A 14,687-nucleotide genomic window follows, 5' to 3' on the forward strand; every position below is an offset into this window, starting at 1 on the left:
AAATACCCTGGCCTGGGTGTGTGTATGGGGGGGGCAGGGGATGCTGTGTAAACACCCTGCCCTGGAGTGGGTCCAGGGGTTCCTCTAGGGGCTGGCTCTAGTTCCGCCTAGCCGGCTGCAGGGGCAGGCTCTGAGAGCTGGGGCCTGTCCCTGGTTTTGTTCAGGGCAGAGGCCCATGATTTGGTGCCAGGAACACCAGGTTGGGTTCTGCTGGTGACTGTCACACACCTGGTGCCCAGAGAACTGGTGGGGCCGCAAGCAGTCAGTGCCGCCTCCCCTGCAGGTGCGTGTCATTGTCAGTGGGGAGCTTGGTAAGGGGTGTCATGAGGGGGAGAAGTGGGCACCCTTTTCCCTCCCCCTCCTGCATGGGAACAGGACCCCGGGGCAGCCCTAGGGGCAGGATGGGGAGGGTACTGTTGCTCCTCGGTGCTCCCACCTAGCCCCGATCTCTCCCTTCCTCTTCTAGTCTGCCCAGCCTCCACTTGGCTCAACCCTCCCCACCCCAGCTCCAAGCCCCCCACCCTCTCACTTCCTGCCTAATTCCTCTGAGTCACCCACCTGGCCTGCACCCACTCCCACAAGGCCCCCAACCACCTGCAGGCTCAGAGCACCCACCCCAGGTTCAGGGCATTCTCCTGTGGTGACCACCAGCCCCCTGTCTTGGAAGCCACCTCCCCTGCCAGCAGGGACTGGAGAAGCCCCTGGACTGCAGGAACCAGGGGCCTATGGAGAACCAGCCCCCCCTGCTCTGCGCTGTGTCCCCGGGCTGCAAGGCAGACCCCGGTGGCACTGCACGAGGTGCATGGTGGAGCTGGCTGGGGGGCTCTGTTTGCCTGTACCGAGCTGATGCCCTGGGGCTGTCTGTGTGTACGTGGCAGCCAAGTGGGATCCTGGACTCCTGTTTTCTCTTTCTCCAGCGCGTCCAAATAGGCCGAGCTGCCCGGAGCCGGGCCGGGCACTGCCTGGGGATCTACACGGCACTGTGACCTCCCTGCCCTGGGCCCCCCACTTGCACCCACGCTGTGAGCGGAGGGGTGAGGGTGGCTCACGAGCCAGGCAGCAGCTCAGCAGAGCTGGAGCAAGGGCAGCCGGTACCGGTGAGGTGGCCAGAGGCTTGGGGGTCAGGAGTGGGGCAAGAAGGCCTGTGTAGCCCCCCACCCCCTAGGGGCAGCCTGGAGTTTCAGCCTCAGAGCCTGGCCCAGGGCCCACGTCCTTCAGCCAGCTCTGCCCATGCACCCCCACTTTGGTGCTCTGCTGCGCCCGGCTGGGCCTGCAGATGAACAGCTGCCAACGTGACTGCCCCACAGAGTGCCCCCATCCCACCCTGGGCAGTGGGCAACGCAGCCTTTCCAGGGACCATTCCTCTGAGCCCCTGGGGAGAACCCTGTGCCGGAGCTTCCCTGGCATGGCAGGATGGGGGCAGAACAGGCCAGCAGGACATGGGAAACACCTCTGCAGGCTTGTAGGGGGTTAACTCTAGCATGAGCAGGGCCCATTGGGCTGGCCCCTAGCATCTGTGGGGGCAGCTGTAGGGCACAGCCGATTGACGGACCCCCGGGGAAGGGCATGTGGGCAACGCACTGGGACTGACGGACCCCTGGGGATGGGCATGTGGGTGATGCACTGGGACTGGCGGGGGAAGGGCACATGGGTAACGTGCTGGGACTGATGGATTCCCAGGGCGGGTGAAGTGCTGGGACCAACGGACCCCCGGGGCTGGTAACGCGCTGGGACCGACGGATCTCCGGGGATGTGCAGGCGGGTGACATGCTGGGACTGAAGGACCCCTGGGAATGGACACACAGGCAACGCGCTGAGACTGATAGACCCCCGGGACGGGTGACGTGCTGGGACTGACGGACCCCCAGGGCGGGCGACACGCTGGAACCAATGGACCCCCCGGGCGGGTGATGCACTGGGACTGACGGACCCCCGGGGCGGGCGACATGCTGGGACTGACGGACCCCCAGGGCGGGCGACACGCTGGAACCAATGGACCCCCCGGGCAGGCGATGCACTGGGACTGAAGGATCCCCGGGGATGGGCAGGCGGGTGATGCACTGGGACTGACGGACCCCCGGGGCGGGCGACATGCTGGGACTGATGGACCCCCGGGGATGGGCAGGCGGGTGACGCACTGGGACTGAAGGACCCCTGGGGCGGCGACACGCTGGGACTGTCAGCGAGGGCAGAGGATCAGGTCTCACCTGAACCCCCCGGCTGGCTCCATTGCCCCAGGCTCCTCACACCTGGTCCCTCCTGGCACAGCGCGGGGCTGGGCATGGGTAGCCAGGACCCCCTGGCGCTGCAAGGGCTGAGCACAGAGGAGCTGGACAAAACACCGACTGCACAGAACAGGCCCTTTATTCCCTTGCACAGAGTCTGCAGGGGGAAGTCCCGGGCTCTCAGCCCAGGGCCCCGAGCAGCTGCCCGTGGGCCCAGGCCACCACTGCCCACTCTCCCGCACTCCGCGTCTCTGCCCAGCCGGGCGCTAGTTGGAGGCCAGGACGCTGTCGATCCAGGTGCGGAAGGCGCTGACTCGGCCGTACATGGCGGGCGTCCGGACGTTGCAGTTGCTAGTCCCCCAGGAGACGATCCCGATCAGGGTCCAGGCCCCCCCTTTCAGGTACACAAGTGGGCCGCCCGAGTCCCCCTGGCAAGAGAGCGGGGCTGACGTGGCACCATGCCAGGGCCCAGGGCAAGAGGAAGGCAGTGCCTGGGCACTGGCAGGGGGAGGGCTCCCTGGGGCGCTAGCTGAGTGGGGGTGAGGGGCTCCAGAGAGATCCTCCCCCTCTCTGGCCCAGCCTGCCATGCCCCTCCCCCTGCCCATCCACCCTGCCCTGTGCCCCTCCCACCTCTTCTACCCACCCTGCCCTGCGCCCCTTCCCCTCCTGCCCTGTGCCCCTACCCCTGCCCATCCACCCTGCCCTGTGCCCCTCCTGACTCCTCTACCCACCCTGCCCTGTGCCCCTTCCCCCACCCATCCACCTTGCCCTGTGCCCCTCCCACCTCCTCTGCCTACCCTGCCCTGTGCCCCTCCCTCCGCCCATCCACCCAGTGCCCCTCCCCATCTCTACCCGCCCTGCCCTGTGCCCCTGCCTTGTGTCCCTCGCCTGCACACCCTGCTGTGTCCCTTCCCCTCCCCCGCCCACCCTGCCCTGTGCCCGACACCCGTTGGGTGGGTGACGTTACAGATCGTTACCTGGCAGGAGGAGGCGCCGGCCCCCCCAGCACAGATCATGGAGCTGGTGATGCGGCTACCCCAGTATTGCTGGCACTGGCTCACCGTGACCAGGGGCAGGGCCACCTGCTGCAGCCGGACGGCCCCACCGCTCGCTGGGGAAGAAACCCCTGATCAGTGCCAAGGGTGGAGACAGCCAGACACCCAGAGAAGTACTTGCTAGCTGCCCGCTGGTTGCAGTGCTATGCATTAGCCTGGTGCCCCAGCGCTGGGTGCCGCATTGAGCCCCTACGAGTGGGCAAGGTCCAGGCTGCCCCCCCCCCAGAGCTGGCATCGGGCTGTGGGTACATACCGGTGCCGCTGGTCCGCCCCCAGCCGGTGGTGACGCAGGTGGGGTTGGCTGCGAGCGACTCGCTGGCTGTTGCCAGGCAGACGGGGGACACGCGGGCGCCCAGCTGGGCGGGGGAGGCGAGCTTCAGCAGGGTAATGTCGTTGTTCATGGTGTTGGCGTTCCAGTAGGGGTGGGTGATCGCCTGCATGGGGGTGGGACAAGCAGCCCTTAGCACCGGGGGCAGGGTGGGGGGAGGCTGGTGTCACCCCAGGGGAGCGCGGCCTTGCCCTCGTTGCTCCCCTAGGTGCAATGCCGTCCCACCCTACTCGCTCCCTGGATCTTGCCTGCCCTGGCGCTGCCCCGAGGGACAGTGCTGAGCTGGGCACGGGGCCTCGCCTCACTAACTGCCCGTTCCCGGGGCTCCCGTGGCGCCGGCCTGGGGGAGCACAAGGGACTGGGCCATACTCCCCAAGGGCTCACTCCAGGCCAGGCCTCCATGGTTCCTATCGCCATGGGAATGTGCCCATCTCCAGGAGGGGCAGGGAGCCTGGCCCAGGGAGCCCCGGGCAGAGCTGGGCAAGTCCCAGCCCAGGGCTTGTCCCTGCACCCATCCCTGCTGTGTGGAGAACGGGTCCCCATGCCCGGCCATGCCACTGCCAAGCGGTGCTGAGAAGGGGGTTTGCCTCTGCCAGCCCCTTCTCTTCCCCCACCAGGGCACAGCCCCAGGCACAGAGCTGGGTGCCTGCCCAGCGCTCCTGGGCTCTGTGGGACTGCCCAGCATCTTGCCCTCCTCTCTGCAGCGCCCCGGATGGCGTTCGGGGGCAACTCACCTTGGCAATGGACTTGACCTGGATTGGCTCAGCTCCGGAGCTCCTATCGTACTCCCCAAGGATGGCAAAGTGAGTCCCGGCTCTGCAAGGAAGAGAGCCAGTGGGGCTGGGCACCCAGGGATTCACCCTAGGAGCCCCTGTGCCCTCCAGTGGGCCCCCTCTGCCTGCCCTGCTGCAGCCCAGTGGAGCTGCCCTGTGGCACAAGCAACAGTGTCTCCTCCTCTGAGCCCCAGAGGGGCCAGGCTCCAGCCAGGGGAGACGGCTCCAGGGAGGCTCAGCCGTGGTGGGGCAGGGTGGCCCCCTCACAGCCCCTCCTTAGCAGGGGTGTTTGTTAACGGCGGGTGGAGCAGCAGCATCCGGGTCTCAGGCCCTGGGTTGGCAGCAGGGAACTGGCAGGAAGGGCTGGGGGTGGGGCAGCCCCAGGGCAAGGGGCAGGTTGGCTCTTCGGCTCCATTCTTCCCAGGAGAACCTCAGCACTGGGTTGCGGACAGCTTCCCCCTCCCCCCTGCCCCCCAGGCCCTAGGCAATGCCCAGTATCTCGAACCCTCTGCTCACCTGGGGAGCAGAGCCATGACCTTACCTCTGCGCCCAGCTCCCCCGTGCCCCAGGCATGCTCTGCTCTGCTCAGCCCACAGTGCCCCGCTGCCAATCTGGGGCTGGGTGTGGGGCAGCTGCGGGATGGGGGTGTCACTCGCTGGGGCTGTCCCTGTGCCCAGGCGGAGCCACGGCGCCAGCCAATGCAGAGCGGCTCCAGTGACCGGCCTGGCCTGTGGCACCATCTCCTTACCTGACTTGGCAGTGGGCAGCCGTCACCACCCAGTTCTGGTTGATCAGGGAGCCGCCGCAGAAGTGGAAGCCGGTGCTGTCCTGGAATGAGAATGGCGGGGAGAAGAGGGAGCCTGGGACGGGCTGAGGGACCAACCCTGGCATGTGCCCAGCGCTCCGGGCCCAGGGGACCCTGAGCTGCCTGACTGCAGGTTGGCACTTAGCCTGGCATTGGCAGCCTCTGCCTCTGGGTGGCTGGCACCACCACAAGCCGAAATGCCACCCAGAGCCTCCTGCGCTCTGTGCCCTGCTCCCCCTCCTCATCTGCAGGCTGGGAGCAGCGTCCGGCCCCTGGGTGTGGGGCCCAGCTCCTTCCATTATTCCTCCTTCCTGGCTGTCCCTGGGATCACGGCCCGGTGCCCACAGGGCATGGGGGTCCCTGAGGATCCCACTCCAGCCATCGCAGACCCCGCCAGACCCAGGGCCGCCTGCCGGCTCAGCACTTGTCAGTCCCGGCCTGGCTGGGCGTGCCCAGCTGTAGCGCACAATGCAATGGGTGTGCGAGTCAGGTCCCGGCCCCGCACGCTTGGGGCTTTGCAAGCTATGGCCCTTGGGGTGCCTCTTCCCAGGCTCAGGCGTCTGCATGAGCCAAATCGCTTTGGATTTTTTCCTGAGCTGCGGCCAGGGCGACGAAACACTGGGGGATTCCCCACACACGGGCTGCTCCTGCTTGTGCTCCAGGGGCCCTGGGCAGCGCTCTTTAGCTCTCATTCCAGGGGACGAACTGGCTCGTGGATTAGCCAGGCCGTTGAACACGACATCAGAACATCCCCGGGGGGGGCCGGACTGTGCTGAGCCCGGGGCAGAGACCCTGACTGCTGGAATTTCCCACCCTTTGAACGTGTCTTTTCTCGGGTGACCATACGGCCCCTTTTGGCTGGGACAGTCCCGTTTTTAAGCCCTGTCCTGGCCGTCCAAACCTTTTTTGGCAAAAGTGGGCATTGGTCCCATTAGCTCTTGCCAACTCGCTCAGTCGCCAAGTGCAGACAGGACAAATGCCCACTTTTGCCAAACACGTGGGATGCAGAGGAATGTGGGGGGGGGAGGCGGTGATACCAGCCCCCGCGGGGGGGGGGCAGGGCTCAAGCAAGCAGTGATGCCCACAGGCAGGGCTCAAGCAAGCAGCAACGCCAACCCCATGCAGGATGGGGGGCTCGGGCCCTCCCCGCTGGCCCATGCCCTTAGAACAGTGCCGGGGCAGCCCAGCCTGGGGGCTCCCTGCCCACGGACCCAGCCCAGCCCCTGCGAGCCAGCGCTGCCCAGCAGGGCCCTGGGCGAGGTGTGTGCTGCGCAGCACGTCAGACTGGGCAGCTGGGCTCTGAGCTGGCGCCCAGGCCCCCGTCCCCAGGGCCGCCATGAGGAGCGAGCGTTACCTGCAGGGACACTTGCCAAGGCCAGGAGCCGGGCACCGCGTTCTCCCCATTGACGATTCTCTTCAAACTGTTCACGACTGGTCTGATCGCGGGGACCCCACAGCCTGGAAATCGAAAACCAGCCCTGCTCAGTGTGCAGGGAGCGCACTCAGCAGCCCCGTCCCCCGCACCACTGCAGGGCTCAGCCAGGCCCAATCTGCAGGGGCGAGCCAACCGTGGGGCTGGAGGTCACCGAGGGGTCTGGGCGAGCCACCCGTGGGCCTGGCGGTCACCGAGGGATCTGGGCGAGCCGCCCGTGGGGCTGGCGGTCACCGAGGGGTCTGGGCGAGCCGCCCGTGGGCCTGGAGGTCACCGAGGGGTCTGGGCGAGCCGCCCGTGGGGCTGGCGGTCACCGAGGGGTCTGGGCGAGCCGCCCGTGGGGCTGGCGGTCACCAAAGGGTCTGGGCGAGCCACCCATGGGGCTGGCGGTCACCGAGGGGTCTGGGCGAGCCGCCCGTGGGGCTGGCGGTCACCGAGGGGTCTGGGCGAGCCGCCCGTGGGGCTGGCGGTCACCGAGGGGTCTGGGCAAGCCGCCCGTGGGTGGTGGGGGTCCTGGCTGGGTCAGAGAGGCCGTGCCAGTCTCCCCATCCATGGGGCTCAGTGCACAGGAGGCGTTGCTGGCGCACCAGAAAGGCTGGTCCCCTTGGCAGCGGGCTGAGCAGAGCGAGGGAGCCCCTCTGGCAGTGTCCTCTTGGACAGGAGTGCAGCTGGGAGGGCTCTGGCACCCAGGCAGTGCCAGGCTGAGGGCGCCCTGTCTGTGTGAACAGGTGCTGCCCGGGGATGCACAGGCCCTTGGCGCTAACAGGGCAGCAGTACAGGGGTCCCACAGAGCTGTCTCCACACAGCCCAAAGGGGCAGGCTGGCAGTTCGCTGGCTGTTTGCCCGCGTAGCCCAGGGCCGGTGTCCCTGCTCAGTGGCTACACCCAGCTCCCAGCATCTCCTTTAGCTTCCACCAGGTCCAAGCCGGAGAGGCCCAGCGGCAGGGTTCTGCCCCAGGGACTGCCCCTGCGCTCAGCCAGGCTCCAGCCGCAGCGCCCGCAGATGGGCATCGCTTACCGGAGGCGCTTGCCAGGAGGGCCAGGCAGAGAGCCGCGTGCAGGAAAGCCATGCTGGGTTGGTGCGTACAGCTGTGCCAGGCTGCCCAGAACCAGACGCTTTATACCCGCTGGGCGCCCTGTGACCGCCAGTCACGCACAGAGCAGGGCTGGGCGTCTGCCCCAACTGCTCCGCCCAGGCCTTGAGCTGACAGCGACAGGTCAAATATAGCGTCTCCTTGCCCCCGCTGCCTTATGTGCGCTGCTAGGAGCAGGCGTCGGCTGGCTGGAGGCGGGCGTCCAGGGGAGAGTGTGCAGCTACTCACAGCTGGCGGCAGGCTGCCCCTTCCCAGCCCCACCCCTCCTGCCACCTCACATGGGGGTTGGGACACGTGAAATGAGTTGGTGGAGTCTCAGCCTAGCCCTCAGTTTGGCACATGGGGTCTGACTGGCAGAGTCTCACCAGGGGCGCCCAGGGCTGGACTAGCGGGGGGGGGCAGGCTGGGTCCAAGGGGTGTTGGCAGAGACGTGAGGGCGCCCAGGGCTGGACGAGCAGGGGGCTGGGACCGAGGGAGAGCTGCAGGTCTGTGGGTGTTGGGGCAGGGCTCATGCATGGGGGAGCCTGGCCAGCCCCTGCCCTGACTGGGCCTGGCACATCGTCCTGGCACAAGCACAGAGCTTGTCCACCAGGACAGTTGCAGCTCTGCTCTCTCAAACCCCTCACCCCACCCCCGGTTTGGCCCCTGGCAGGTGGAGAGTGGCGCAGCGTCTCTGGCACAGGACAGGTCAGAGCAGCCTTGGCGTTGGGCTGGTTTTCCCTGGCTCATGTCCAGTGCACCTGTGGGGGTCTCACGCTGGCCAGCGGGAGCAGGTGGTGGTGGCGCCTTCTTCCCAGGGGCTGCGAGCTCTCAAGGCCGAGGCAGCTCTGCTGGGTTTGAGCGCTCAGGGACCTGGTGCGTCGCTGGCAAAGCAGGCACCAGCTTATGCCAAAGGCCCCATGCCCAGTGGCCCATTAGCCACTGGGCCAACGGGGCCTGTGCCCAGGGGCCTTGGCCAATTTGGGGGGCCCAAAAAAATGGGCACCCCCACGCCCTGACCCACCCACCTGGTGCTCCTGCCAGGGAGCGGGGTCTGGGCAGAGCGGGGGGGACTGCTGGTGGAAGAGGTGAGAGGGGGCCCCCACTTGCTCTGGCCCAGGCAGAGCAGGCTGTAGGTTTTTTGCCGCCCCAAGCAAAAAAATTTTTGGCTGCCCCCCACCCCAGCCCTGGGCTCTCTCCCCCCCCCCACACCAGTGCCTTCCCCACCCACACCCCCTGTCGCCCCAGCCCTGGGCTGCCCCCCACCAGTGCTGACTCCGCCCGCTCCCCCCTCGCCTCCAGCCGGTCTGGCACTGGCAGGACTGGGGTAAGCTGCGGGGCTCCCGGGCCGCGCCTCAGCCCAGGGTCCCTCCAGCCAGGGCTCCCGCCTCCAGGATCGGCCGGGACCTGGGAGGGCAGAGCCGGGGGACTGCCCCGGCTCCTCAGCCCCCTGCCGGGGCAGGGCAGCCCCAGAGGGAGTGGAGCCCCGGAGAGGGGACGCGGGCCCCGCACGGCAGCACCCCGCCCTCTGTGGGCCCGCTGCTGCTGCTGCTTCTGGCCACCCTGCTACAGTCCCTGGGCGGCTCTGGCCGCTTCGCCCAGCCCCGGCTGCGGCGCTGGGGGGCGGCCGCCCTGCGGCACCTGCAGGCGGCTCTGTGTGGCCCGCGGGGCGGCCCCCAGCCCGAGTGTCCCCCGCTCGGACCCTGCCCGGCCCAGCCACAAGGTGCGGGCGCTGCTCCCTCACAGTGCGAACTGCAGCGGCCCCAGGGTGCCCCCCGTGCACGACGTGCTGCTGCTGCCAGGGCCGGCTCTAGGCTTTTGCCGCCGGAAGCAAAAAAAAAAAGGCCGGAATGCCACCCCTGAAAATGTGCCGCCCCAAGCACCCGCTTGGTTTGTGGTGCCTAGAGCCGGCCCTGGGCCCAGGGCCCCACAAATCTCTAATCTGCCGCTGCCCATGCCTCACTTGGCTAGTGACAAATCCAGGCAGGCATTACTCCGGCTCACCCGTGTGTCAATGGCATTGGCAGTGTGAAAACGAGTGTTGGGTTTGGATGTCATCGAGCGCTTGTGAGTTGCTGCCTGCTGGGAGTCACCAGCCAGGAGAGAGACGTGAGTGAGTGTGAAGTGTGTGTGTGTTGGTGTGATCTTCTGCCCAGTCGAGCCAGCCCAGCGACACCAGACCACCAGGGAACATCAGAGGCCAAAAGACGCTGTTGCTGGCTCTCCCCTCATGCAGCGGAGATGTGCTAATGAATTATTCCCTGACAAGGGGAAACTGTATCTCGATGCTGCTTGGACTCTGGGGACCAGGGTTTCTAGGCATAAGCAAGAAATCCCCAGTGTTTAGCTTGGGTTAGCCCTAAGAGACATATACAGCTTGCTTATTATAGAAGCTTTGTTACCCTTTGCCAATTAAGAGTGTAACTCATTTGTGTGTGTATTGACCTGCTTTAATCTTGTAAAGAACTCTCGCATTTCCTTCCCCTAATTAAGAACTCTGTAGATAGTTTGTTATAGGATTGGCTACAAGCGTTGTCTTTGGTCTGAGATCTAAGGTGCAACTGTCCTGGGGTAAGTTACTAGTCCTTTGAGACTGGAAGTAACTTAAATATTGCTGTGATCTTTGGTGTAGGGGCCCATCTCTCACAAAGGTGGGCTCACCTGGGTGGCAAAAAGATGGAGTGCCCAAGGTAAGGCTGTTAAAGTGCCTGAGACATTTACACATGTTACAGACCCCCAAGGCCCACACCCCGCTCAGCCTCCTCCCCCAGAAGCCCTGCCCACATTCCACCCCCAGCCCCGCTTGGCCCCCTTGCCCACGCCTCGCGCCTATTCACCCCCTTCCCCAGACCCCCTCCACCCACTGCTCACGCCTCTGCACCTCCTCCCCCCAGACCTCCCCGTCCACCGGCCATCAGCCAGACGGCCAGCCACTCACACGGGCATTCCTCTCGCCCCAGCCCCCCTCGCCTGCCAGCCTCTTTTTGCCCTCCCCTAGGCCCTCCCCCAGCCCAGCCACTCATGTGCTCGCACCTCTTGGCCCCCTCCCCCGCCCGCCTGCCGCTCACACGCGCCTCTTCACCCTCCCCCGCGAGGCTCCCATGCGGAGCGGAGCTGGGATGGGAAGAGGACAAGTGGGGCCGGGCTCTCGGGGGGGAAGTGCGAGCGGGACCCCGGTCGGGGCTCCCACCCTTTCGGCGATGGCGCGCGCCAAGGGCAGCGGGCGGGCGTGCTGTGTGGGGAGGCTTCGCCTTCCCTGGCCTTTTAAACCTGCTGCCTGTGCATCGAACTCCCAACCAGTCGGGGTTTGTGCCCTGGCTCACACCAGCCTGCCCTGAGGGGTGCGCGTGAGCCCTGCAGGACAGCGTGACAGCTGGGCCGGCTCAGAGGAGGGTGTGACGGGCCCGTTACATGAGGTGCAGGGTTCCACGGGCCGGCTCCCACTGACGTCAGTGACTGTCACCCTGGGGGCATTCCAGGATTCCCACTGGGGCCAGGGCAACCAGCCCAAATCAAGGAACCGATCCAGCGTGCCAGGCCCTCTGCCATTGCTGGCGCCCCGGCTGGACGCAGCTCCCTTTGCTATTCCTCTGCCCCAGGCTGGCCCCCGATGGGTGGGCTTTGGGCAGGCCCCGGGCGGGGTAGATCCCTGCTAGCACGTGCAGGGGCTGTTCTGCGAGGTCCGTTTCGCACAGCCCCTGCCAGGGTGCCCCAGGACCTGGAAGAAAACAAAATCATCACTGGTGAAGTGTCCCGCTGACACACAAACTGGGGCAGTGGCAACTAATGAAGAGGCCGGGGCACTGATTCAAAGCAGTCTGGGTCGTCTGGGATGCTGGGCGCAAGCAAACGAGATGCATTTGGACACGGCTCAATGTAAACGTGTCCATCTAGGCAGAAAGGACGTAGCCAGACCCACAGATGGGGGCCTGTATCCTGGGACGCAGTGACCCTGACAAAGATTTTGGGGGGGGGGGGGGGGGTTGATAAGCTGTTGAGCAGGAGTTCCCAGGGAGATGCTGTGGGGAAAAGCGCCTTGGCTGCATGACCAGGGCAGTGTCGAGCAGGAGCAAAGCGGTTATTGGACCTCTGTCTTCGGCACTGGTGCCACCGCCGCTGGGATCCTGTGGCCAGTTCTGGGGTCCCGATTCAAGAAGGCTGTTGATGAGGGGTGCCATTTAGGGAGGGCGGGGCACCTCTCCCCCCCCCCGAGTTGTGTACCATGTTATCATTTTACAAATAATTGTACAAAGTTTGCCAATGGATTTATCAGTGTCTCTCTAAAGGGCTGAGGGCTCCCCCCATGGTCATCAAGCGAGCCCCTGGGCTCCAGCTGCCTCAGTGTATGTGTGTGTGGTGTCACACAGCCCCTCCCCGTGTGTGTGTAGTCACACAGCCCCTCCTCGTGTGTGTGTGTGTAGTCACACAACCCTTCCTCCTGTGTGTGTGTGTGTGTACTCACACAGCCCCTCCCCATGTGTGTGTGTGTGTGTAGTCACACAGCCCCTCCTCGTGTGTGTGTGTGTAGTCACACAGCCCCTCCTCGTGTGTGTGTGTGTGTGTGTAGTCACACAACCCTTCCTCCTGTGTGTGTGTGTGTACTCACACAGCCCCTCCCCATGTGTGTGTGTGTGTGTACTCACACAGCCCCTCCCCATGTGTGTGTGTGTACTCACACAGCCCCTCCTCGTGTGTGTGTGTGTAGTCACACAGCCCCTCCCCGTGTGTGTGTGTGTGTAGTCACACAGCCCCTCCCCGTGTGTGTGTGTGTGTGTGTGTGTACTCACACAGCCCCTCCCCATGTGTGTGTGTGTGTGTAGTCACACAGCCCCTCCTTGTGTGTGTGTGTGTACTCACACAGCCCCTCCCCATGTGTGTGTGTGTGTACTCACACAGCCCCTCCTCGTGTGTGTGTGTGTAGTCACACAGCCCCTCCCCGTGTGTGTGTGTGTGTGTGTGTAGTCACACAGCCCCTCCCCGTGTGTGTGTGTGTGTGTGTACTCACACAGCCCCTCCCCATGTGTGTGTGTGTGTAGTCACACAGCCCCTCCTTGTGTGTGTGTGTGTAGTCACACAGCCCCTCCTCGTGTGTGTGTGTGTGTGTAGTCACACAACCCTTCCTCCTGTGTGTGTGTGTGTGTGTGTACTCACACAGCCCCTCCCCATGTGTGTGTGTGTGTGTACTCACACAGCCCCTCCTCGTGTGTGTGTGTGTGTGTAGTCACACAGCCCCTCCCCGTGTGTGTGTGTGTGTGTGTGTAGTCACACAGCCCCTCCCCGTGTGTGTGTGTGTACTCACACAGCCCCTCCCCATGTGTGTGTGTGTGTACTCACACAGCCCCTCCTTGTGTGTGTGTGTGTGTAGTCACACAGCCCCTCCCCGTGTGTGTGTGTGTGTGTAGTCACACAGCCCCTCCCCTGAGCTCCTTTGCTGTCGACAGCCCGTGGCTGGGGCTCCGCTGCCTGACTCGCCCCCCCCCGTTCTGCGCCTGGTGGGCGCTCCCTAGTCCCTGCCATGCCCTGGGCTTGCATTACCCCAAGCTGCTACTTCGCTGGACTTTCCTGGGGAGGGGACGGGGGTAGATTGCTGGGCCCTGGATACTGCGGCTTCTTCCTCCTCCAGGCTGCAGACTGCACCCCCCCCCCCCGCACTCCTTCCCCCCAAAAGGAGTTGATCGAATGCTCTCAGACCCATATCTGCCCAATGGATCTATGGCACCTTTGGGGAGTTCATCGTATTTTTGAGACGTTTTCTACCCTTTCCCAACTGAAGGCAACGGCTGTCCGCCCTGCCATCACTAGACACCGGTGCTGTCACTGACATGATGTAGGAGTCTTGCTATAATTAGGGTGACCAGACAGCAAGTGTAAAAAATCGGGACAGGGGGTGGGGGGTAATAGGAGCCTATATAAGAAAAAGCCCCCAAAATTGGGACTGTCCCCATAAAATCGGGACATCTGGTCACCCTAGCTATAATGCCCAGGACAGTGCCCTAAAGAAACGAACCAGAGCGGGTAAGTGATGCTCAGGGGGGTAGTTCGGAATTAGCCAGAGCGATTTCTTTTCAGAGCTCCTCCGCACCTAGCTTCATCTCCAGGGTTTCAACAACCAGAGCAAGAACCACCTCCAGAATGCCCCGGCGCTGACAGTAGCTATGCACAAGTATTGGCTGAGAATAACTTGTGATCGGGGCACCAGAACGGGGGGTGCCCGGGGTCCATGGCCCCGTCACTTTTACTTTTTACCAGCCGTAAGGGCGAGCGACAGGGGAGAGGGGGCAGAGCGAAGCGAGTGGGGGGGGGGATCTTGGGGGGAAGAGGTGCTGGGGGGCCTCAGGGGAAGGGGCTCAGGGAGAAGGAGCAGGACGGGCAGGGCCTTGGGGGCAAGGGAGAGGCACAGGGGGCCGTAGTTCGGGCACCGGTGGCCCCCCACTTTTATGGAACTTTTGCCACTCCTGCTTCTGATTGTGTCTTTAATAGGTACCTACAGGGGGGAAAACATTTAATAATGGGCTCTTTAGTCCAGCAGAGAAAGGTCTAACACGATCAGGGGCTGGAAGCTGAAGCTAGATGAATTCAGACTGGAAATAAGGTGTCAATTAGTAACCGTGAGAGTAATTAACCATTGGAACAATTCACCAAGTGTTGGATTCTCCATTTTAAAATCAGGACTGGCTGGTTTTCTCAAAGCTCTGCTCCAGGAATGATTGTGGGGCAGGTCTCTGGCCTGGGCTCTACAGGAGGTCAGACTAGCTGAGCACAATGTTCCTGGTGGCCTTGCAATCTCTGAAAAATGGCCTGTTGATCTCCAGTGCAGCCAGTGGGTTTTCACCCTCTGCAATCCCATTTGCAGCCAGCTGTCAGCCCTGCACCTGGCCCCCCCTTCCCCAGCAGACAGAGGGATGCAGGGGCCTTCATGTGCTCCATTTCCCCCCAGAGATTTGGGGCTGATCTTCACCCAGGTTTGGGCCCTAGACATTTAACCCTCTGGCTTTAG

The 14,687-nt window shown here is 64.3% G+C and overlaps 1 protein-coding gene across 1 annotated transcript; it reads right to left on the reverse strand.

Moving 5' to 3' along the window:
- Positions 1 to 2,346: 2,346 nt before the first annotated feature.
- On the reverse strand, positions 2,347 to 7,758 carry CTRL (chymotrypsin like). Its single transcript, XM_024111319.3, has 7 exons — positions 7,636 to 7,758; positions 6,541 to 6,644; positions 5,130 to 5,209; positions 4,343 to 4,424; positions 3,534 to 3,714; positions 3,203 to 3,336; positions 2,347 to 2,653 (listed from the first exon to the last, which is right to left on the reverse strand). The coding sequence occupies exons 1-7, from the start codon at positions 7,685 to 7,687 to the stop codon at positions 2,492 to 2,494; spliced, it is 795 nt and encodes a 264-aa protein (XP_023967087.1). The 5' UTR covers positions 7,688 to 7,758; the 3' UTR covers positions 2,347 to 2,491.
- Between the last annotated feature and the right edge of the window lie 6,929 nt (positions 7,759 to 14,687).

This window comes from Chrysemys picta, chromosome 14, assembly GCF_011386835.1.
Source record: "Chrysemys picta bellii isolate R12L10 chromosome 14, ASM1138683v2, whole genome shotgun sequence".
Taxonomy (NCBI): Eukaryota; Metazoa; Chordata; order Testudines; family Emydidae; genus Chrysemys; species Chrysemys picta.